At 41.6% G+C, this 26,293-nt stretch overlaps 1 protein-coding gene across 3 annotated transcripts in view; it reads left to right on the top strand.

Annotated features, from left to right (window-relative positions):
• Nucleotides 1-25,910, top strand: part of LOC6527519 (mucin-5AC) — a 39,091-nt gene extending 13,181 nt beyond the window's left edge. Inside the window, exons 2-8 of one of the 3 annotated variants that reach the window (XM_015198218.3) lie at nt 8,767-10,595; nt 12,274-12,333; nt 22,037-22,144; nt 22,751-22,949; nt 23,015-23,193; nt 23,250-23,409; nt 23,468-25,910. In XM_015198218.3, the coding sequence (XP_015053704.1) occupies nt 10,452-10,595; nt 12,274-12,333; nt 22,037-22,144; nt 22,751-22,949; nt 23,015-23,193; nt 23,250-23,409; nt 23,468-24,585 (1,968 nt within the window). In that variant the 5' untranslated portion in view covers nt 8,767-10,451 and the 3' untranslated portion in view covers nt 24,586-25,910. Of the gene's footprint in view, nt 1-707; nt 1,935-8,766; nt 10,596-12,273; nt 12,334-22,036; nt 22,145-22,750; nt 22,950-23,014; nt 23,194-23,249; nt 23,410-23,467 lie in introns of those variants that run through there. The other 2 variants (XM_002088573.4, XM_015198219.3) reach the window with 2 other exon arrangements.
• Nucleotides 25,911-26,293: the final 383 nt, after the last annotated feature.

Below are 26,293 nucleotides of genomic sequence, written 5' to 3'. Positions count from 1 at the left end.
AAACATATTTTTTATATACAAACAAGAAGACGAGTTGAAGAAAGTTGAACACTGCGAATATGCACAAAACATATATCTTTCGGATAACCCTAGCCTAAGTTACACATTTGTACCATTTATATCATTTCGGAGTTCAGATAGATACATTTACTTTCGATGGTTTCACGACAACTTATTTTAGGCCTGGCATACAAACATTCGGTTGAAGCTTAAGCAAGTAATCCAAAGTACAATCATTTACGTCAAACGGGACAACACCACACCACACCAGATATATTGATATATTGAGCAAGGATAATTCTGAAATAGAAATACAAAGCGATAAGGTTGAACAGTCGTTTTTACAGGGACAAACGAAATCGAAACACTTTTTGCTAACAATTTTTTAAATTCGTTTTACACACTCGCTTTATAAGATTGCTAGGGGATTTCAGGATAGACCGCTAAAAATATAACAGCAGTATAGTTTTCAAGCTGAAGAGAAAAGAAAGGAAAATAAAGGAAAAAAAAAGAATTGAAAGGAAGATATTAAAGATATTTAATACTAATTATTTAGACTAAACTTGAGCTTAGGTCTGTCAACAAAACCACTCCAAAACCGAATGTAATCTCTGTACTTAGCTTGTAACCAGAGGTGAAGCTCCCCAAGCCCAAACCCGCACCTAAACCCAAATCCAAATCCGTAACCGTATCCACGTCCGATCAAGATGTATGCAGCTGCTGGTGGCGCCTCGCTGGCCTCCCGCCAGGCGCGGCAGCGCCAACGCCAGCAGAAGAAGACTCAACAGCTCCAGGCGAAACTGCATCCACCGAAGGCGGCCGGATTGGCATCCGATCATGCCGCCGAGGGCGCGTCCACGCCCACTCGCAGCCAGTCGCGCCAGTTCCACCAGCTGCCACAGAACTATCTGCGTGCCCCGCAGCCGCATGGACGGAAACTCAGCGCCACCTATACGACGCAATCGAAGCTCCTACTGCCAATCGAGGAGGGTGACACCCAGTCGGTGTCCCAGCTGCGCATGCACTCCCACGCTCACTCCCATGGCCACGCCTACGCGCACGCCCACTCCCACTCCCATGGACCCGCCCACGCCCCTCAGGCAGCACCGCCCGCTCTGCTTAGCCACCATGGGCAGACGCCCTACCAGCAGTTCGCCTCATCCCACGGACGCGTCTCACCGAAACTGGTGCACCGGCACTCCGGCAGCAGCAGCAGTGCCGGCTTCCATCCGGTCATCTCCGCCGGACAGCTGCACAAGTCCGCAACGGCCACGCTGCCGCTGGTCTCGCACATGGAAGCGGAGGCGATGGCGGTGTCGCCATCGGCGGTGGCCGGCGTTAAAACGACAGTGACCTCGTTGGAGACAGCCACGCCCACGTCTCCGCCGCTGGCCAGCACATCCGCTGCCGCTGCAGCCGCAATGGCGGCCGAGGCGGAGGCAGAGTTAGCTGGCGCCGGCGCCATGTTTGTTCCCCACCATGATGCCATCATTGTAACGCCGGCCACGCCCATGGCCTCGCCGGGCCACGTGGCCAAGCTGCGGCGTCCCGGGCCCGAGGAGCTCCTCTTCGAGTCCTCCGCCGAGCGACAGCCGCTGACCGCCGGCGAGGCGCTGGACGACGAGGATGAGCCCATGCATCCGCCGGCGCCGGGTCAGCTGGAGCGCAAGTGCAGCGTGTACAGGATGCGCAGGAGCGACGCCTTCGAGCAGGACACTGGCGGTGCCAGTGGTGGTGTTGGTGGTGCAGGCGGTGGTCTCAAGCGGCAGCTGCGGGAGCTGCAGTTCAGCACCACCGGAGTGCAGCAGACGCAGTACGAACCACTGCTCGCCGATGAGCCGCAGTTGATCTTCAAAGGATTGGGGGTCAATGGGCGCAAGATGCAGATATGCGCCTACTGCGAGGAGGGCATCTGCGTGTGCGAGCACCTCGAGGTAATTCCGTCCCAATCCTGGATACCCCCCTTTGATACGCCTATGATCCCCATTGCCCGACTTTGGTGTACGCTAGCTTATGTGTCTTGTGCATGCTGAATATTTATATAATGCTTGTCTGAGTGTTGGTTTTCTCTGAGTGTACGTATTTTATTCTTTAGATATATATTTCTAAGTTGGGAGTAAGATTATTCTTAAAATGTTGAGTGGTTTTGTGGGATAACTGGGTAAAAACCAAATTTTTCGAGGTTCTACATTTTTTATTTGTATATTAATGAAATATTTTTGCAGGGCCAAACGATTTTATGTGGAAGTATTATTTCAACAGCGTTGATTAAGCCCATCTAAGTGGATTTTTATATCAAGCTTTGTATTATTATTATATACTTTTTCTCTTAAAATCAGTCGCGCGGTTAACTGAAAACAAAACACACAATTTTGTGTTGTAGACACAATTCTTTACATATTAAGTTGAATAACGAGCGAAAAAACATACAATTTATATGATATAATTTGAAATATTTCTGAGTTAAAATGGGAAATCTTGCACATTATCAACAGGATGCATTTTCAATGAAGTTATCATAAAGAGATTGTGCCCTGCGAATTTAGAAATATTCAATCGATGCTGTGCAAGCAGCGCCGAAATCCCACACAGTTTTGCACATGTGTGGCATTTATAATAAGGACAAGTAGCTTTTGGCAGGAGTCAAGCGGCTCGATGTGTCCGTGCAGCTTTCCTCTCGACTAGCCCCATTTTTGAGGCGATGCCATAACGGCGGCATCGACAAGGAAAATGCTAAAAACGACGACGGCAAGTGCATGCATAACAACAATCCCAGAATCGGAAGTGCATAATGTGCCTTTGTATCGGCCTGATAATGCACCCTGCTCGCCTTCAAAAAAGAGTCTGGCAGCCTTAAACCACCCACTCCACCCACTCCGCCCTCTTTTTCCCAGCTTCCCAGCCAGGTCACCTCCTCCGTGTGGCGCCACTTGCCAAATGTTGTGTAAAAGGCTAATGGCAGCACTGAATGTGTGCCATAAAAGTGCAGGGTGGCCGCCAACGCGACTTTAAGTGCCGTCCTTAAAGTTCCTGGATCACGACGACTCACTTAATGCGCCCTGGATGAGTGTAGAGTGGATGGGTGGTAAATTAAAAAACTTAGCATTGCGCTATTATTTGAGTTGCATGGCGAATCAGCCTTACATATATTATAAATGGGCACTTCTATATGGCGAATAAAGCACTAAACTTGCGCAAATTAAACAAAACGTGCGCACAAAAGAAAATCTCTGGAAGACCCGGAAGTGCCGTTCTCGGAGTAGAAAACCATTTCAACAAAACAAATAGACTCCACTGATTCGACACAAGTGTACTCATTAGGTGATGAAAAGCTTTTTCGACACAAGTCAAAGCTAGAACGCTTTCAGGACCTTTTTAAATATGATATATATCTTTAAAAAGAGAGATTCTTATATTTGTAAGTTTTTTATAAGCTCTACTTTCACTTTATAATTTACTAGTATACTGAATGCCAGATAGAAACAAAACTGTTATAGACGTGAATACACAGAGTGTAATGACGCTTTAAAACACAAGTATGCCCATATTAGGCATTTCTCTATATAATTTAGTATGATTCACATTGTCATGAGAGGCAGTGCCGTGTGATGATCGTACATCTGGGGATTGAGTGCCAGTGCACATCCACAATAAGTCTGGGTAGTCTGTCGCGTTCTGCCAAGAACTGGGTATAAAATATAAAAAGTGCCAAAGAGAAAGTGCAAAAAGCGAAGAAAGTGAACAGCAAAAGCGACTGGCGGCCGCTGAAAATTTATTATATTGCCAGGGACCCACGCCAGCGTCATTTCTAGTCTCCTTTGCTGCCACTCGAATCGCTAAGAGAGACATGGATTTTCCTATGGGTCTGTGTATGCGTTTTCGCATGTATATGTACGAGTGTGAATGTATTTGTATGCATTCCCGAGCGCCTCGTGCACAAAAACAACAGCTAGTAAATTAGCTGGAAAATAGGGAAAAAAGTACGCGGCAAAATGGCGGACGCCAGAAATGCGAAAAAATATCATCATCGCCCTCGCCGCCGACGCTTTCCACTGCCCGGGAAAAGCGTAAAATGAAAATGGGCACAAGACTTGTAATAAAGGTGAAAATAAACGTGCTACGTTCGCTGGGATTTTCGCGGGGCAGAGTGCCTAGAATTTATGAATAAACAAAATGGTGACATTGAGATGAATAACTGCATTAGCGTTAATTGCCCATTGCAAACGGCTGTTAGAGCTTCTTGTAAAGGCAATTAGAAGAAGGAATATGGTCTTTAGAAGTGAAGTATCTAACATTGCATATTCTTAGACACCTCTTCTTTTTAGTAATTTGGGAAAACTTGCAAAAACTTAATAAGTATTTCCTAACAAAAACCTTTGGCATGCATTTCAGATTTCCAATGCTATTTCTTTCCAACTTTGATTGCTTAACTATCCAGCTTAGATAACTATCCAGCTATTAATTGAAAATCCAAAATCCATGTCAAGGACAGGCCATTAGACGGCTTTCGCATCAGCAGTATGCTGCAATCAGGAATTCGAGGCCGTTCGACGATTATTTCAGTTTGATGAATCAAATCGCTTACGCTCAAGCGAACAAACGAACAAAATGCCTTGATTTACGGACAAGTCGTTCTCGTAATTTAATTTCCAATTACACGAGATGTCTGCCAAAAAAAAAAAAGAAGTGCGACACTGGGGACTGTTGCTGCCTCAGAATGCAGCCTCAATAATTACTCAAACTGTCGCCCAGATCCGGCGCCATCTTCTCTTGCCCACTTCATATCGGTGCAGGGACATCCTGGTGGCCCATTTTTCGCAATTCTCGGCGGTTGCTGGTAATTGTTTGTCAGGCACGTCGTTCTTGGCCAGTTCTCGTAATTGTAACTGACATATTGCCAGTGAACAGTGCACTGCCTCACTCGCCACTCCATGCCGACTTACCCAAAAGCCGTCTCGCAAATAAAGTGGTAATCATGCCTGGGCACAAAATGAAAAAGAGAGATCGTTCTGGTCCACGGCTTCGACTATTGGATACCCGTCAGCTAGTGAAGGTGGGCAGAAAATAAAGTTTTGGAAGTCGAACACCGACTGGTTTTGAGTTTGCAGCGGCAGATATACATATTTGTTTCCCATAACTTTTAGATTAAATGACTTTGTAATAGGTCAGTATAGGCAATTGGTACTGGCAATTGAACTTGCCATGATACATCCTGCATATCTCGACGCAGGGTATACCCTCTTACGCCACCAGTAATGGGTATCACATGGATGCGACCATAGCAAAGACAGTTGCTTATTTATTGCTACTTTGCGGCGGCTTCATTGAATTATTGTTGCATAATTCATTCACATCAAACACACACACATAGACGAGAAAGCAAGAAACCCTTTCCGTTTATTAGAAAGCCGCATTTAAATTAATTTTCGATTTTGGCTCGATGCTTTTTTCTCCGTTTGCCCATCTCCATTTGCCAACATTTATCTTCGAAGTTTGGACAGCGTTGTTGTTGATTGTTGCCGCTGCCATCGACAATAAAAATCATTTAAAAAGACACAAATTATTCTGCACACTGCGCACAGCTCCAAAATTGCTGGGGCAGCTCTATGCTCCCAAAGGGGTATTTATTTGCCTTACCAAAATTGGAAAATGGCTTCATGAAGAGTGGAGTTTTATGACATAAATACATCGATTTGCATTCGTTTAACTGCAGCGCAAATGGTTCAATATTTAACTTGCTCATAAGAACCTTTAGCTCTGGTGGATGTGGGTAATTAAGTATAAACTTTGAGCACTAAAAGGACACATTTAAATTGATTTCGAAACGAATATCAATTATTTCTGACTATATCTTTGACAACTAAAAAGCTGAACACGACAGCTATTCTAAAACAGGACCGCTCCCTCATACGCTAATTGTTAATTTTGTTGATTGTTGCTTAAATAATAATAACCCACCTTGCCACAAATGTAGAGTCTATGAAGCCTGCTTCCGCATCGAAACAGCTCAATAACTTATGCTCAATTAACACCGGTTAGCGGTTGGCCAGGGTAAATTTGCCAGCCAATTTGGAGCAAACAGCAAATAGCGAACAGGACGAACGCAGACGATAGACACACTCACACTCACACATTCGGTCGCCTCAATGCCTGTCAACAATCAAATAACATGACTCGCAACGAGGACAGTTGCCATTTCTCACGGCATTGTGCCATATGCAAATCCTCGTCGAGGGGCGCCTCGTACGCCTTTAATTACCTGCAGACAAGGCGACCGTCGAGTGCCTGAGACAGGTGGAGCACCAGGTGAACACCAGCTGAACACCAGCTGCATACCAGCTGAACAACTCGGCGGGCTTTGTGCCAAAAATTCGCTAGTCAGAGGATTTCGGCATTCGCATTAATTAACTCGAGATTGTATATGCACTCACTTGCATACTTGCAACGCAGCAACAGTCGATTTTGGTGCCATGTGGTTGGCTACTTGGCTGCGGTTTTATTGGCCACATTCGTCCCTGCTGTTTGCCATAATATTGATTTGCGGGCTCTAGCTGCATTTTTTACGGCCGTCGAAATGTGAAAGTTGAATTTGCATAAGTTCAAACATTATAATGTTTTATAATAGCCTGCAAAGTGACCACGAGAAAAGGTTAAAGGTAAAGTGTCCTGGCAATATCTTGTACGTTTATTTTGATTTTTTAATTTTCGCAAAACCTTGTTTCTTGTAACGTTTTTCCTCGGCTGTGCTGTGTGGACTACTACAACAGACAGTTACAATAATTACCTCGCCTGTGGCGAGTGATTGATGACATTTTATAATTGAAAGTATAAGGTTAAACTATTATCGACCATCTATCATGGGGGTGGGGTGGGGGAAATACTGATGAAATTGAAGTGCCCTTGGGATAAATCTCTTAAATATCCTTCAAGAGAATATCCTATCCGCAGAGCTGTATAAATTTTCCCATAATGCACTCGACAAAATTGGCCATAAAATGCATGGCACCCAGCAGACAATTTCTCACAAAAAGAATAGGGCAATTCAGTGTTAATGAAATTTACAGTGAAGCCTCATATATTATTTCCACTCTTCCGAAACCCATTATCCTTTCCCCTACCCACTTCTGCGCCTTTATCCTGGCTACATGGCGAAATCATGGTGCACAAATTAATTTTCATAGTATCTTTTTATGCGCTTATGTTGTCAGCGTGACATTGTTGCTGCCCTGTTGGCGACTAGCTGCCAAATAGCAACATGTGTAGCGAAACGCACACACGGACACAACGCGCACACATTACCATGCTGTGGTTGTGTGTGTGAGTGAGTGCTGCGTCTGTGTGTTTAATTGCGAAAATGTAGCAATCTCTTAGGCGCTGCATCCAGTCAGTCGGAGTCAGCCAGCCAGCTTTTGTTATGTCAGCTGCGCCTGTGTCATGTTTTTCTCCATTAACGACCACGAAGTCTGCATTGCATGGCAGCACAGCAGGGGTCATCTCTTTATGTTGTTTTAAACAAATTTAAAGTCTTCCTCGAATTTACGATAACATGCTGTAAATTTACAATATGAAGATCGCGAATTCTTTAGCCAAACATTACAAAGCACTGCCCATGACAATACGAGTAATATTAGCAAACGTCTATGATAAGAAACGGCGAAGAGTAATAAAAATACGGATTATAGAATACATCAATAAAATAAACAAACTTTTTTAAGCCTCAGCAGGATATATTTTAATAAGGTGAAATTAAAAGAAATAATTAATCCTACAGATAAAAATTTTGTGTGTCACTTTGAAGGAGTGCTTATCTGAAGTATATCTCAATTTTTCCCAGAGTGATAGCACCCCATCATTGCCGCTATTCTCTTGAGCGCTGCTGTACCAAGGGCTGTGCAAAAAAATGTGTCTGCGTTTGAGAGCGTGTGTGGCTTTTGCATGAATCTGTATTTCATTAAAATTTCATCTGCATCGTTCAACGAGTGACTTTTTCCGCTTTGCGCTGTTGAATTATTGAAATTTTCGGTTCGCAGTTGCCAGTTTTGCTTAGGTCGCTGTTCCACTTGCCCAACAAAAGAAGGAATCCCCGTTGCGGCACTGCCGCCGCTGCAGGATTTGCATATGAATTCCAGTTGCAGCAGTAGTAGCAGTAACTTTTGCACGGCCTTCCGTTTCTATTCTCATCTCAGTGTTGCCATTTGAATTATGGCATTGCAGGGCAGCTACATGGCTTATATGCCATAAATATTTTCCATGTTTGCATTACTCACCAGATTTTTGCAAGTGATTTGCAACGGCCTGGAAACTTTGCACTCGACATGTCTTAGCATTTCATTCACAAGGGGCAATGGCAATGAAATTGATTCAAGTCGAATATGTGCCGGAGTACATTGGGTGCGTTCAAGTGAAGCTATCTTCATAAATGAATAATTTGGTTTATTGACATGGGCTCCATTGTTTGCAAACGGATTCTCGTTTATATTCATGGCCATCAATCGATAACTTAATATGGATATGCAACACAAACAGCTACTTTAACAAATTAAATTTATAAAAAGATGAACCATTCCACATTCGGTATTCCAGCATGAATATATCAATCAATAATAAATAAACAATTACAATGCAAAAGTAAATATAATTCATAACAACGTGGAAAATTTAATATTTCGGCCATTGATTTAAAGCCTTACCAATGCACACAGTAATAAAGCAGCCAACTTAATCCAACTCATAATTGAAATCAAAAGTTATTTATCCATTCAACAGAAAATTTTAAATGGAGCCACGGCAAAGAACACAAATATAACATCCATATGCAAATGAAAATTGAGTCAAACAACCGAATGCCATGAATTGGAAAACTGCAACAAATGTGATATGATCAACTAATAAAATATAAATAAAGACACTTTTAGTATAATCCAAATCAACGTTAATTATGCCTCGGAAAATGGCAACAGTGGACACAGAACGATAAATCAAAATGAGCGTATATTGTGTGGGCTTGACTTTTATATAGCTAGCGATAATGACATTTAGTGCTACAGCAAAAGAAGAGAAAAACCAAAAAAAACAAGAAAGCTTTAAATATTTTTTCTACTTACTAACAACTTAAATTAATTGCACCAAATGTGATCGAACCGAAATAATATATATTGAACAACCAATAAGAGTTACTTCAACAATAAAATTCGACAACGACATTGCCTTCTCTCATTGTAGCCTAAACGAAATGAACTATAAAACTCAACTTCGTAGTCACTAACGTTAATTACTAGTCTAAGTCGACGACAGTTGAAACTAAAACCAAATGAACAAGTTGATCAACTTAAAACTAAACTCAAAGACTTTTCTACGTGCAACAAGGAAGAATAACAAACAATTAAAATTAATTAAAATAGAAAATGCATAGACTAAGTCGGGCAATCAGTTACATTCTAAACGCAGTGCGCCTACGTTAACGCTGCGCTAACGAAAACGGTCAATTCGTAGATATAAATAAATGTTTATAGCTTTTAATGCCAAAATCCAAACGAAAATGAAATCTCCTACGAATACAAAGCTGCGAGACGTGAACGCTACGTAGCAAAAGGCCAGGCGTTGCGTTACGCCTCGCTACGTAACGACATAACCACGTCCGATCATCCGATTCCCGTACGTCACGCCGTTTATGAACCAGGATTCGCCGCAGGAGCGTCGCAGGACGAGTCGCCGGCGCAGTCAGAAGCATCACCGCTGGAAAAAAACACAGCCTATACGAAACACACAGTGCAACAGCAACAGCAACAGCAACAGCAACAACATCAGCAACAGCAACACAACCAACCAACAAGAACGACTTAACGGAGCTAGAAAAGCAGCCGACCACTGGCGATCAACGCAGCCCATCCTCAGCCCGCCACTCAACTGCGCCAGCCCTTCGACTCCGAGGCTGACGCAGTTTTTCAAACGCCACAGCTACAGAAAAACCCCCCAAAAAACCAACCACCACAAGAACTACAGCACTACACATAGGGATCTGTTTTGCAAGAAACCAGATTCAAGAATTAACATAATTATAACTCTTTGCTTCTATTTCTATACTCCTCCTCTTTGTGCCTATCAGTACGTTCTCGTAGTTGTTGAGAAAGTTGAGAAAGTAACCGTACCGTAACCCGTAACCGGACTGAAAGCACGCCTTTTTTTTGGATGCTGCCCTCACGATCGACGTAACGCGCTGACTTCTCGTGACATTTAGTTTTGGACGTTATTAAGCTCCTAAACCTGTAACCTGTGTCATCTCATTGATTTCGAACTGTGAACGCAACCCCAACGGATACGCAATCACTGACGTGACGCATACGCACCGTTGTACAACGGACAACGGACAACGGCAAACGGACAACTGACGTGTAAAACAAGAAACTAAGAACTTTAACCGTAAACCAAAAGAACAAAAAAACAACACCAAGATGCAGGCCGCATTGATGCTAAGATCGAAATCTCGGGTGGCGAGAAGAAGAAAGCTACGAAAATTAGGTGGAAGACTTGAGTTGCCTAGTAATGTAGCAACTAAAGAAATAGCTCCATTTCCTCGTTATCCACCTGAGTCATGGGTAATAATATAAAATACCAAACAAAATACCTAATTAAATTTAAACCACATTCTATGAATCTCTCTATCTCTCTCTGTCCACTTCTGAACTGAAGAGCCCCGTAAAGTAAACCAAAAAAAAAAGTTCAGTAAAGCAAAGATATAATCTCTGACCCTCTAAGAATCCAAACTAAATCAAAGAGCGCAAGTTTCTTAAAAGTCGTCAAATGAAAATCATCAGCTTTAAAGAAATTCTAATTTCCAGCCCCCATTCCAAACCGAAAACCCCCACCCAATACTACCCAAGCTATCTGACTATCTTTCTGATCTGTACTTCTCTCTCTCCCCAACTATCTATCTTTATCTCCCTGTCCCCTTTCTCTATTCGAGCCTCCCAAGTTTCGAGCCCTCGACACAATATCTATTTTGAGTTCAGAAACACCCCAGAGTTTCCTACCATCAGAGCATACGTTTTTCTTAAGTAGTGTGGCAACTCTATGCTAGGTTAACTAAATAGAATTCAACTTTTTCTCCATCTATTTACTTCATATTGGATTTAACTTAGCGTGTGCCCAACAATACCCGATTCTAGAACGTAGAGCCGCTTTTGAACGAGTCTTGAATTGAACTGTTAACTCAGTAGACAATTTTATAATATACGATATATCCATAGATACTATATATTTCAAGTCTAAGAGCTCTGCCAGCCAACAACTAAATGCGCTGTACAACTAGCTTAACCACCTTTATTCAATTCTCAGCAAACTATTAGTGCTTTTGCTCGACTCTCTACCTCTATCTCTCTCTATAGCTATCCGACTATCTCTCTCTATGTCTAGCTCTCTGCCTAACCTTCTGTCTCTATCCCACCAAATGTAACTTTCTATAAACCAATAACTATCTGTCTATCACCCAGACCCTCACTTAGCTTCAACTGTAGTTGAAACATTGCACAGTCCCCGCCTTCTAGCCAATAACACCCCACTCCACCCCACCCCACTAACCCAACAGAGGGCCCCTGATCACCCAAAGCAATCTCCACCACTTTCGCCTACTTTGCACTTGCTTAAACTCTATGTAACGTATAAATAAAAGTCAGTATAATCAAAGACGTGTGTAGTTCTTCACCCACAAAACCACTAACAGATCAGACATATCTAGTGCGCTCTCCCCACTCACACGCTGCACCCTATTAACTAGTCGAGTAGTACTCAACAGTATCCAAAGCAAGTGCTTCTAACTATTCTTCACTAAACCTAACTCAGATAAACTAAAACCAAAAACGAGCTATGAAATATCAAATACAAATTACCTACATAACAAATATAAAGCACATCAACTAATTTATTATTTGAGACACACTTATGCCATTATTTAAAAACAATTACACGGATTAGACTTTAGTTGTGAAAGACTGTTCCGTGGATCTATTGAATTTTGCAGGATCCAGGGATCAACGATATTATACACTTTAATTTGCTTAACACGCACCAAAATAAACAACTTTCCACTACCTTTATTTTCACTCACTTCTATCACTCATTCTACTCGAAACTACTATTCTTTCACCCTGTAAAATACGCCTACCGATATTTGCATACGTTTTACGTAAAACAGATCACACAAATTATGTATCTTGTATCTTACATTTTTGATTTTTAACTTTCGCCAATCTCGATGTAATCCAATTGCGTAACTAGAAAAACACATACGTGACCACGCCCCCGGCGCCGCCACAGCCGCCTCCGCCACCGCCGGAAGTAAGTGCCAAAGCATCCATTTTGAAAAAAGAAAACACTCATTTGCATACCGAAAAATATGGAAGCAATTCTTTTATTTCCGTTCTATCGTTCGTTCATCACGTGCAAGTGTCTCACGTGTTTCTTTGTATATGTGTAACGTAATGATCACCTGCGTGATTGCATCTATGCAATTGCGCTGTGCCGCTTACGTTGCCGTCTTGCAGTTAGTTGTAATTTGAAAGTACAATGAAAATGCTTGTAAATAATTCACTATGCTTTGCATTTGATCTCCTCTTTTCTCCCCACATACCTAACCCTCTTTCCACCATCTGTCTGTGCTTCTCTCCTTTTATATGCCAATTTTGTTTCATCTTTTATTTAAAATTTTTTCGCTTAAGTTCGTTATGTTTCGTACAATGCCCAGTACGCATTTGCACATGAAATATTAAAAATATTTTTCTTGGTCTGCCATTGGTGTGTGTTTGAGCATTATGCCGAAGCCAATAAAATATTTTAAATATTTTATTAATTGCAAAGCAGGGCTAGCGAGAAAAACGGTTTCGACCAACAGAATTGCATTGAATATTTACAAGCATTTTCATTGCTTTGATTTGAACGACCCCTCCATGGCGTTTTCTGTAAGGATCCAGCGACTATACTGCAAGAACTGCCAGCTTAGCCTGAGCAATCGTGTGAACTGAGTGCCCATCCACATTAAATATACATGCCTAGTCGGAGAATGAGTGCCTACGAAATGAAATAACTTGCGCTTTAATACCACTAATTTAAGGTCTCACGTTGGGCGCCACATTTCAGTAACTTTGGGCCCCACGTTGGGCGCCATATATGAGAAAAATCATAAATTGCATAATTAGTCACTCTTGTAAAATTAGAGCGGTTTAATTAACATACTATCATCAAAGTAATTAGCATAAATCAGTGGTGAAACTCAACAAGTTTGCCAACCGCCAATCGAAATCAATTTACATATTGAATACATTTTGTGAGCTCTCATTCTCTACATTTCAATTAGCTCAACAATCAATTAGTTTCACCAGTTTTCATTTGGTTTCTTACTTGATTTGTTGGCTTTTATTTTATTATTTGTAGTCATCAACAAAACAAAAGAAAACAACAGACATATGAAACAATCAAACGATAAACTAAAAGAAAGTATGCAACATTAACTAACAACCAAAAACGAACCACCAACAGCAACCACAAAAGAAAAAACATAACACTCAACCGCCAAACAAACACTCAAGCAAAATGCATTAATATAAAATAAACAAAATGGTATCAAGTTTTCCCAAAAGATTCTGTAAAGCTTACTTGCCTCTCATTCCCGTTTTCGATCTAGGAGCTCAACTTGATTCAATTGCGAAATTTGTTCCACAAAGTCAAACCAATCAAGAAGTAAACAAAAAAAAACGCTTGGAAAAATAAGAAAAAAACAAAAAATCCAAATGAAAAAAATCAAATTGAATGTTTTACAAAAACGGCAAAATGCAAATAAAAAAAATTGTTTCCCTTTGACAATGCCGACCGATTCGCGTCGAGTCGACAGCCAAAGTGAAACTTTTGCCTTAAATTGAAATGCACATTTTAATTTCGGCCCGAAACCATTTTTTTGTGGAACATTCACATGTTGAAGCAAGCGCTAAAAACAAAAACAACCCAAGAATACAAAACAAATAAGGCAGCAGAAAAGAAAAACAGAAAAAAGAAAATACCAAAACGTGTACACAGCATATATATTTTGGCTGTGGGTTAAAAGGCTTTTTGGGTGGGAGTATTGTCGTTCTTTCGATTTGGGTTCTGTAAGTCAAAATACAAATACATTTCCAGCGGTCTGGGTAAGTCAGAGTTGGCGTGATTCCTATAACAAATACAATTTATAAGTACAATGTAAGGAAATGTTTTACCGTAGTTTAGAAAGCCTTTGAACTTAGCTATGCCGGCTAAAAACCCAACCAAAATTATAACTAAATTTCGAGCCCCACTCAGCCAAGCCAATCAAGTGCATTTCATCACCATACAAGAAAAGTATCCATTAAATTTTCAAAAAAAAAAAATAAAAGGATTGAAGCCGACGAAATCAAACAAATTTGGCACGTATTACTATGCATACTTTTGGGGCAGACCTAGCCTTGAATTATAATTAAAAAGGCCCTTAAAAGTATGTATAAAGCCAGTACCGGAAATGATAGGTTACACACTAAAAAATCATTTTGTGTAAATTTCTTTATGATTTTTTTTATCTATGTCGACACATGTGGCACTCTTCTGGAAATATATATCTGCTGCGAGCTTCAATCGTTGCTTTTTTATAATTTATTTAGCTTGAATTTAAGCCCTTCTTTTCACACACACACGAGACAAGATTTCTATGGTTTCCTTTCTACTTTCTCTCCTACTTTCTCTTACTCAATGCGAAGCACGCACTAAAACTCCAAAATGAACACAGGATACACACCCACACCAACACCCACACACACACACACTCGTACTCCTGTTAAACACTGTTTTCTATTCATTTCTTTCAAACGCAGGTACGCGACATTAAATTACACCTATTTCACCCCCAAAAAGAAATCAACCCAAAAGTATGCAACGCTTGCTAAAATGAAAATCAATGAAATGAAAATTCAGATCGCCAATTAGGTACAGTCTAAATTTAAGGAGTCTAGTTATTGTGATCCATTACCGATTCTATTCCTCTATTGGTGTCTAAAATTGTAATCACAATGCTCTCTCTCTCTCTCGCTCTCTCTCTCTGTATCTCATTATATAATATGTATATCTCTCTCTCTTTTTGTGCTGTGGCCCGTGCTCTGTGTGACTAAAAAACTTAGTAGCGTGCTAGGTTTAGTAGCTTAAATCCATATAAATATGTTTATCTATGTAACTGTGTGAGTGTGTGTGCGCGTGCAATTGTGTGTGTGTGTGTGCCAAATTGAACTTTAACATATTGGGACGTAAAAACAGCCGGAATTTGAACAACAAACAAAACTATCGTATAATTTTCAACATTTTTTTCTCGCATGTTTGCATTACCTTGCTCGTCATTTTTTTTTATATTTTCTGCTCTACTCTATCTATAATTCTATATATCCTGCTCTATCCGTACTCTCTGTCTATATATGCAGATATATGTATATATATATTTATATATGGAATGCAAATGTTATTCCGCTGCGTGCATTTTAATTGTCTTGTCGGTCTCGCTCTAATTTCGCTCAGCCAACTCTTAAATAAATTTATCTTGCAGTCTGTGCGTTTCTCGCATGCGCTTAATTACGAACAAGAAAAAAACATTATTTATTTTCCACTGTTTGTTTTACTTTCCACATGTGGGTACCAATGGCCTGTCATTTAAAAGGGATTATTTCACTGACGGCGGGGTATCTATCAATTTCTTTTTGTACAAAAACCAAAATCAACACCCTTTAAAATGCTTTGCCAGTAGCACAAGAGTGAGTTTATCAACAAGTATCTTTGAACAAAGCACTGCAATAATGCCCTATTGACTAACCCTCACATGCCTAATTAATACTAATACTACATATTTTCCAAATATTTTTATTGACTTGTGGTCATGGCAAAGTTTCTTGAAATCAGGTTAAGGACAAACATTTCTAATACAATTTCTTTTCTGGATCTAATTTACAAAATAATTATCATTCAAACAAATCTGTCATAATAGATATAGCTAGCCAGTTATTTTGAGAACCTAACATTTTTTTAATGCCCATACTCAGAAACCCTGTTTAAACAATCTACAAAGCCAGGCTCGAAAGTGTGTATATCATCAAACTCCAAGTCTTCCATCCCTGAAAACCCATTCGCAGACAAAATCCTAAAGCTTTTCGATGTGATTCTTCTCGCTCGCAACCTGTATACGTTCGTGTGGTAAGCTTAGCCCAAATAGAGTTACAAAAATGGTGGCTGTAAGTAATCAATGGTAATTCGTCGAGGACTTAATCAATTTTCGGTGGCTAATGAAAGGCCTTGGAATGTGGCAGCCGAGAATTGCACAATTTGTGGTCAGCACTCGTGTGTGCACTTGAAGGGCCCGACTTAAACTTGGCTTCTTCTGTCAACTTGACTTACTGCCATTTGTGGCTAAAAAGTTTCCCAGGCTGCCGCTGCCATAGACTATTTCCCCAATTTTTTGCCAAGAACAACAACTGGAAATGAAATGAAAGGGAGGGCAGCGGGAAAGGAGAGGGACGTAAGAGCTCCGGAAAAGGCGAAACTTTGCAGCGCAATGAAATGCAATCGAACGGAACCGAAAACCAGCGACATGCATTTTCCGTTCGTCCCGCTCCATTGTTTTCCGCCCAAAAAACTGAAGGAATGGAAGAGGAAAATTTGTCGAGTGTCGTTCGAGTGCCTCTGTGCTTGGCGCAGCACTTTAAGCGCATTTTATTGCGAACAAATTATGTAGCATATTTTTCAGCGCTTTCTGCACAGCCCTTGGGTTGATTTATAGTGTCGTCGCTGAAATGTGAAATTGAGCGCAGAACAGACGGCTGATCGATGGCTTTTGCCATTTCCTTGACTCTCACTATTCCTTCCATTATTTATTTTTTTTCTTTCTGGTTTGCTTTTTCAAAGTCAGACACATGCATTCAATTAACCCGGGATTCTGGCAGACCGTTTGACATTTTCATTAGGCAAACAAAGGCAAAAGAAACGCGGCTGCGACGTTTACATTTCATGGCCGGATATCCGGCTGCAAAAAGAAAAACCCAAGAGAAATGTCTGCTTCCGTTTGAAGTCCAAGTCCGCAAAACCGGTGCTCACCACCACACAGCCACACCACTGTTCACATTTAGCCGCAAAACGACTTTAATTTGCGGTGCCACTGGCGTTGTTTCTCCCCTTGGCTCTCTCTTATCGCATATATATGTATGTATTCTATATGGTCTGATTTCATTACACAATCTGCGCTTAAATGCAAACTTTTTCGGTTTCCCGGGTTCCGTTTGCGAAAACTTCGCCACTTTTCTTTGTGGCTTTGCCTTTAAATTGTTTTGTTGGCCAGTCGGGCTGCAGATCTCTCCGCTTGGTTTCCTTGGTCCTTGGTCCTTGGCTGGGGATTTCCACTGGCTGCCTGAGAGTCCTGGGCCCCATGTGTTGCATGTGCTTCTCGCATCGATTCGTGCGTTTTACGCGAATTGAATTTAAAATCAAATCAATTTTATTAGAAGTGCTTTCCAAGTTGTGGGACAAACAAAATGAGCAGAGCGTATTTTTAGAGTGCAGGGAGTACTTAGCTGTGTGCAAAAATGCAGTTTGAGAACAGTGAAGCTTCTTATGCAAAGGAAGTCATTTTTTGAGCGATTTGGGATTTATAACTTTTCGAAAAAGAAAGAATTTATCATTCTTGCGGATAAAAAGTTTTGATTAAAAATGGTGTATTGAAATGAACATGATTTGTAACATGATTTCCCGCTTAATCTTATATCCATATTTACCTGATTGAGCTTTCAAGCTGCGGCCTCTTTGGAGTGTTCAAAATGAAGAGGAGCCCCGGGCATTACTTGGCCTAATGAACTGTCTGTGGACCTTGGCTTAATGCTGATTTGTGTACCAAGAGCGTAAGGCAAAGCCGTTACACATTCGCCCCGTGGCCCTGGCCATGTGCCAGTTTCGGGACAGCTCCGCCTATTCGCCGCATAGGCCGTGGTGCACCTTGAGCCCAGTCGCCTCAGGATTCCGGACACCAAACACCCGGACAGCAGCCGGAAACAAAGACACATCAGGCTGGACTTGGCCTAGCTGAAGTGTGAGAAGTGTGAGAAGGGCAAGGGCATGAAGAGCAGCTCGAAAGCTGCGCCTTTCAGTGTCGTTTAGTGAAATTGCCTGTAATGTCTCCTCTCAGTGCCCCTGCATTGTGCTACTACTGCTGCTGCTGCATTGTCTAACCACAGTATAGCATTAGCTTCCACCTCGTTCTTTACGACTTGGTCGTGTGTCAGCTCCAGCTGCGGCTTCTCCTGCATTTTTCATTAGCCTGCGCACTTTTTTTTCTTTCCCAGCCACGTTCCTTGGCTCTCGGCCCACCTGTCCGAACATCCTGTCCCCCTGCCCTCCTCTAGTTGATTTTGCAAGTGCATTTTGCACTTGATTCTGCGCCACTCGGCTCAAGTCGTTGCTTTCGTTGCTAGCAGCTGCATAATAAAATTGTACACGGGCCAAATCGCCGGGGCTGTCGGCATCTGCCTCCTTACGAGTCCTGTCACAGATTTGTTTTCAATTGTCGAAAGACAGAGATGTGGGTGTGAACAGATAATCTGGTCAGTGGAGTAACAATACAACAGCAACAAAATTATTACATTTCCTTATAAATAAATACTCTTGTTATAAATATCTTAGCAAAATTCACGGCATGGTCCCTCGAGCCGGATATCTAAAAACCAGTACAGGCATCAAAAAGTAACCAATTAGACAGCATTAACGATAAATACATTTTAATTGAATCACGAATTATCGACATACCCAACACAGTTGCAGAGCCAGTCAGAAGCAGAAAAACAGACGAAGTCGATCAATGAGCACGAATAAATTGCTGTCATTAATGGCCTACACTTCCTGTTCGCCAGGGAGAAATTGATGACGAGTACATGTTAATTTTCGACGCCGCCAGCCAATTGCGGCAAAACAATTTATTGTTATACAATGGAAACAAAAATCAATGGCGATAATAACAATGGAAAAGCCCACTCCTCACTAATCTCCGTATAAATGTGACCGCTCTGCGGATAACGCTTGTGAGTCCTTCAGTCGCTAATTATAATAAATTATAGGGGCATTATGGCGACGGCGACATGTTTAATGAGGGATCTCGTTGTGAGCAAGAAATATTACCAAATAGCCAGAGAAGTGGAACATTTCTCGGGAATTCTAGTTCCATTGTCTTACTTGTTGTTCTTTGATAACAAATTTAAAGATTTTCGCCTGACTGAGAATATAAATTATACTTAATTATCGACGTTGCTATGCATTTAATTGTGCTGAAAATAGCAGCTGATTTTTTGGCATCTTTCGATTTTCCATTAAGTTTTATACAGCCAGCTTAACCCATTTACCCTCAGTAGCTTCCGTGTGCGGAGTTCATTAGCGTTTTGACGCCTTCGTAAGCCAGATCCGATTGAAAGAACTTTCGACGCTTTGTTGTAATTTTTACAACATTTCTATTTAACCTCCATTTCTGGTATTGTTTGTTCCCTCGCATTGCGTGAGTCCCAACACACGGAAAGGCGAAGCTACTTGGTGCCTGACGCCCATATAAATAGCAAATCCATCGAAGCACCAGAGATATTGGCCAACCTGATGATTTCAAATTGGCTGTGCGAAATATCGAACATTGGCAAAGGTGAAAGTTTAATGAATACATAGCGTGTGCGTTAGGGCAGCGTTTTTTCTTTATCATATTAAATGGCAAATATTTGCTGAAAACATACAAAAAGCCACGTGTCCCAACAGGCGTATGCGCAATATGAATAATTTATCGAACTCCTATGAATATTAGATAGGCATCCGTAAAATGATTGCCTCGGGGATATATCAATGCAGCTGACTGACAATAAACCTTAAAATTACTTATTTAAATTAGTGCGGAATATAAGCATATTTGTTACTTACTTCTTGGGAATACCATTCATTTTTCAACCCGATAAATTATTGCAATAGAAAAGGCAACAGTTACCTTAAAAGGCTGTTCTTGTTATAAGTTATAATAAAGGATTATCCCAAATTACCATAGAAAATAAAGCAATAAAGCCAAACAAATAAATGCTGTAATCTCCTGCCGATTTTGGGTGGTAACTTTACTAAGTGCGCCTGCACTCACTGGATTCAACACCTGACTGTCAGTAGACAAGTTAGTCAAATATTTTGAAATTTCCCGACGAGGTGGGGAAACCTCCTACTTTCGTGCATCGCCTTTGCGTACGTGCGTTGCCTTTCTCCAGGGTGGCCTTCGGTTGAGTCTGCTCGGTGTTCGTCAATCAGCGTCGCAAATTGTTGATTACACCTACATTAAGTCAAGGGCAGGACAGCAGTTACAGTTCCAGTTCCAGCCATAGTTATGTGGAGCAGCCGATCGATACTTTCTCTCCACTTTCCTTCCGACAGCTTTCGGTTATTTTTTTTCTTCCTCTGGCGCTCGCTTTGTGTGACTGCGATTTTGCACACGAAAAGCAAACGAAACCAGAAAACGTGGCGCTACATACAAAGTCCATCATGTTCACTTATATACTCAAACAGCAACTATATAGTCAGTCATACAGTATATATGTATATATATCTGTTGGGGTTTCCTTGCTCCTTCGAATATATAGGCCAGCCCGTTTGTGTGTCGTTTTATTTGCCTTATTACTGGCACGCAGCATATTTAGTGGCTGGCTTAGTGACATTGCCTTGTTTATACTGCTCCACGGAGCAGCAGGCAGGATGGCTCCAATCCAGGGGTATAGTCACTCATTAGACCGTCTACGTGTTGGCCAGTGCACGTGTATCTAAACGCGGGTGGCCAGGTACACTGGCATGTAGATGATGGCATCCATGACTCGCTGTCTGTGCAATTTAAACTGACATTGACTTGTGTTTTTTGATTGATGACAAGTTATAGGGGACGCAACCTTAAATGTCTTAATTTCAATAAGTCCCCAAGGTACGTTTTGTGCCTCACCCCTATTTATATAAATCTAAACTTAATCGGAAAATGTATAAATACATAGAAAGGGAAATCGATCTTGTGTCAAAAATGGAGCATTGCAGAATCGTTGTATTCGATAGGAAATAGGTATTTTGCAGAGGCATACTTGTATTTGGTTAGCCACAAATTTAATACAAACTTTTTTCACATATCTGGGTTTTTATGGGATTTTTTTATGATTTATTTTTGCATGGGCGCGCTACAAAAATAATTTTGTCTGTCTTAGCTGCTTGTGGAGCTGCAATGAGGCATGCTGATTAGTTGTTATGGAAAATATTTGACTTGTGTCTTGAAGTGTGCTCCCTCCATCTGCCATCTAAGTGTTTAACTCCTTTCAGTGTTCTCGTTTTCAGTTGATGTTCCATATTTTCCATACCTATGTCTTCCTTCCTCTCTATATATCTATGTTATCCTTTTACTTGCTGTTTAACTGTTTTTAGTTACCATTTCCTAATTGTTAACTACTTTACTCCAATGTGCGTTTAATCCCCTAACTAATCAAAAAGAAAGCTAAAATATATGAAATTGGCAACCAACTATGTTTCCCATTGATGTTGTAATTGATGACAAGAAAGTACTCTTGGAACCAAGTGTTAAATTCCGTATTTCGTATTCCGTTTGACAAACAAATTTGATTGCTTTTGCATTAGACGTTTCTCTTGTGATGAGTTGTATTGTATGCTTTTGGAAATATGTATTTCTATATTCTAACAATATGTGTACTCCCCCTCAACCACAAACGAGAGACGATCTCACACAGCCCAAAACTAATCACTGAACTGTATATATTTTCTATGCATCTGCCCCACAACCACCACCGCCAAAAAAAAAAAAACAATTCAAAAACCCAATCGCCACCGCAACCGCAACCACTCTGTGTGTTGTTGTCGTCGTCGTGCTATCCGTGCTATCGTTGTCACTCGGTCCTGGTTATGGTCACGATCTCACCTCTGTGGCCTCCCGAACTCCTGAACTCCCGATCTCCTCGAAAAGTGCGCCCAAGGACGTGCCGCCTGGTTGGAGCGGGGTCGACGCTGCAGCGTCCAGGATCAGCAGCAGCAGCAGGCCACCTGCCACCGACGCTGGGTGAAGCGCAACCGAGTAAGTGCCACCACGAAGGACCGCCTACCGCCGTGTACATACTACCCGTAATCGTAATGCCGCCTCTAATTGTAACCCCCATATTTCTATCACCCCCTCCCCCCAAACGTCACATTTCTTTCATGCACCGATTTCTCAATGTTCAGCGCATTATCTGTTAGGTGAAGCAGGCTACAAATCTAAACAAGTCATCATCTTTATTGCCTAGATCCAACTATTAACTTTGATTTTCATTGGAACCCGATTGATATTAGCGTCATTCTTTAAGGGCCCCTAAAAACTTGATGACCCCAGGAAGACTGACTAAAAAATGTTTTCATACACTAAAACTCTAGATATATACTTACAAATTAATTACCATCAGAAATCACTTGAAAATTAATAAAGTAAACAATATATGGAGTAATTATCATGCTAAGCAGGAAGCATCATAAACTACGTTTAATAATTTCTTATAATTAATTTTATTTATGAGTACTAAATACATTACTAATAAATCGATGACTGAAAACATTTAGGTTTGTCTTCCTTGAGTTGTGATGAAATAAAGTTACCCCTTTGCAATTTATTTAATCACATACTGACAACGCCCATTTCCATTGGCAGATCCAAGACGCCTCTTTGGGCGGCTCATCGGACGATGAGGATTTCCTGGGCGTCCTGCGGGGTCCCAGCACCTTTGCGAATGCCTTTCTCTACGTGGGTCTGGGCACGGTGGCCCTGGGACTCGTCATCGCGTTCGTTGGCACCGGCGAGAAGGGCTTCAAAACCACGGAACTAAGACTTATAGGCCCCTCTCTTATAGGCAATAAAATAGTTAATCGCAAGTGCCAGTTGAACATGTACTAAAAGAGTTTTATTTCCCTGCAGTATTGGGCCTGATCTGTTGCATTTTACGCATCCTCTTCTGCATCTGTCCATCGCACTGCATCTCATCTAGCAAAAAGACGCGGAAGAAAAACGGCAACAAGATTGATGCGGATCACACGACATCGTTGCTCAGAAACGAGAGCAAAAGAGTTTCAATAGCAAGAGGACCTAGTTTTCAGGTGGTAGCTGCTACATTTTTAAATATATTATTATAGTAATTAATTGCATTTTTTAGCCCAAATATCCCATAGCGCACAAACGCAGCCAGAGCAAGATGCTCAACGAGGGAATGGAGGCACTGCGCCAGATAGCCACCACATCCTTGTTCATGCAGAATGAGCAGAAGACGGCCATCAATCGCGTGGTGCCGATCATTAATGAGCCGGAAACCGGTGGTATTATATCTTTGTACTATTGTATAGTCCAAACTCTGAAGATTCGTATTCCTCCTAGATGCGCCACTGGAGATGAAGAAGCTGCAGACGGCTCTGAATGCCTGCGAGATGAGTGACGATGAGCAGGATCAGAATCAGGATCAGGACCAGGATCAGCAAAAGCAGAAGCAGCAGCAGCAGCAGCAGCAGATTGCCAAACGTACAACAGCCACAACTGCCGTTACGAGTAGTACCACCAAAGACCCCACATCAACAGCAGCCACATCGAGGATAACGAGAGCCACCACCCTGAGCACGGTCGATGAGAAGCCGGACAGCAAGCTGGTCCGTCAGCGGGTGGCACTTCAGCAGCAGCGCCAGCAGCAACAGCAGCAGGATCAGCAACAGGTACCGAAGTCGCAGTCCTTGTCCTCCTCCTCCACCGTCAAGGATTCGCTGGAGGTCTTAGAGGAGACATCCCTGATAGATGCCAGCAACGAGACCACTACACCTGTTGCAACCACAGCCGCTTCTACAGCTGCTCCAATGCCCAGCAGCTGCAGTACGGGCGCGATACCTCGGCTCAATCGGCCGGGCATCTCGACTGGAGCCACGCCCAAAACGACGACCACGACGACGACGCCCACCATCACGGCACGGCTGCCCACGTCGCAGTCGCATCCGACGAGCTATGACCTGCCTCCGGCCCTGCCGCACACCTATTCCGCAACGGCGACGGTACGCGGACCCCTGGGCATGTCCATGAGCAGCTCCGCTTCCGGCAAGGGAACGGGAACGGGAACGGGAACTGCCTTCACATTGCCGCCCACCACGACAGCAATTAGTTTGCTGCCGCTGCCGGCGCCTCCGACGGTGGCCACCGCCTCATCCACCAGCACAACGATAGCCAGTATTCCCGGCCAGGTGCTGGAAACAAGCGGAGTTACGAGTCTGAGTCTGAGCCTAATGCGACCGGCCACCGCATCCGGTGTGGTACTGAGCGGATTGACCACCTCATCATTCACCACCGGCACGGATCACCAAAAATCACATCCATCATCCGCCGGTTCGGTAATGGGGCGTGGCAGCAGCCTACTCCTTTCGCCGCCCACAGCGGCAGCGGCGTCGTCGTCGTCCCCGTCGTCGAGCAAATTCGAGCCAGAATTGGTGCTCAGTCCGGCTAACCTTGGCCAGTAGAATTAAATGCGATTTAGTTACGATTTTAGTTAGCCACCAGTTCTATATATGTATGTATATGTCTAGCTTCTAGACGCGAGTGTGCATGTGCAACATTATGAGTGTCTGGTTAGTGTGTTGTGTGCTGTGTGTGAATGGTTGAGATCGACTAGGATTTAGATACCTATGTACCCTAAAACTATCTTTTGAATGTGCCACAGGAACCACTTAGAGAAACAAATACACCCCTTAACTGAATCTCTACCAAACAACAGTCATGTTCCGAAACAGAAATCAAGCAAATTATATTAAAAAAAAAACAAGCTAAAATTAGGTACATCAATTGGCTAAACTTTAATCATTAACAGGACTCCATATTTACCATCGCAATGTCGCTATTGTTTCGCTTTCAGTGTCCAGTCCAGTATATTTCCCGAGGCGTAACTCCTCCATTCTTCGCGAGCCACTTGATTTCCCTGCTCATCTTTTGGATGTATCATCCAGTCTATAGCTATCGAATATTTTTCCCAACATTCTAGATCTGTGTGTCAGATGTGTGCTTTAGGTGGCATAAGAATCGCCCGTGCTCAGCAAAACGTTGCCAACCTGCGCTGTTCTAAGCTATCCCAAATTAAAAACAAAAACTAAAAACATAGCCAGGGTATTATAAAGTTTGTATACCAAACATATCGTTAACTAAATACACAAAGCAAAACTAACAAAAACCAATTATAATATGAGACAAAGAAAAGTAAGCTTGGAGCGTCGTCCTAATTAAAAAAAAACTAATATAAACAAACTAAAAACCCAATTAGATATGTACGAAAAATGTTTGGGGAATAACTAAATGGCAAGACGCGCAAACATTAGTATCTGGTAAATGTGCGGGTGTTTTCAAAAATACAAACCAAACCCAAACAGTTTAAAAAGTATTATGCAATCGCCGAGAGAACTCTCAAAAAAATACGAAATAAGAATTCTCAAATTCTACGCAATTCAAAGCAAAACTCAAACTATTCTCGATATTTTTAATATCTTTCCGTTTCAAAAGCACTTTAAGCTATTGCTAAATTCCAAAGAATAAAATTGCTTGCTCTTTCAGCCCCAAGAAAAGTGAGCCGAGTAATAATAAAAACTAACATAAACCGAATCCAATAGAATCGAATGTGGCCGTTAAATTATAAAAGAAGCGAAAAGAATTAAAGCTAACATCCCTGAAACAAAAAGTGTAAGATGCATGTACAGCAAACAAAGCAGCAGCAAGACATAGAAAATAATAAAAAAAAAACTTTATGAATTAGTATGTATGTATACTATATGTGCAGAAATAAAAATGAAATATATAAGAAAACTGTGTGTAAAATTGTTTATTTATGGCATTGAACAAAAACGGAAACGAATTGATGGGCTTTAATTTGGGATCGACAGATAAAGTATGTATAAAGTAATATAAATTTAAATTTAAAATTTATAAAATTTAAGGTCTTTGTAAAATCATCTGCAAAATATATTAAGTTAACTCTTTTTATGTGAAATAATTTGTTTTTTTACATTAAATAATTCAAACAGTGTAGAAAACGTAATTTGACATGGTTCATTTTAGTTATTTTTACATTTAACATGAGATTCTCAAAATCAGAGCTAGATGGCGCTTTTTCGTACTGTGAAATATGTTAAGATTATGTTCAAATTAATACTTGTCTTGCCAATTTCTTTTAGTCAAGTCCAC

This window comes from Drosophila yakuba, chromosome 2L (assembly GCF_016746365.2).
Source record: "Drosophila yakuba strain Tai18E2 chromosome 2L, Prin_Dyak_Tai18E2_2.1, whole genome shotgun sequence".
NCBI lineage: Eukaryota > Metazoa > Arthropoda > Insecta > Diptera > Drosophilidae > Drosophila > Drosophila yakuba.
This window is presented reverse-complemented; position numbering and strand designations above follow the sequence as displayed.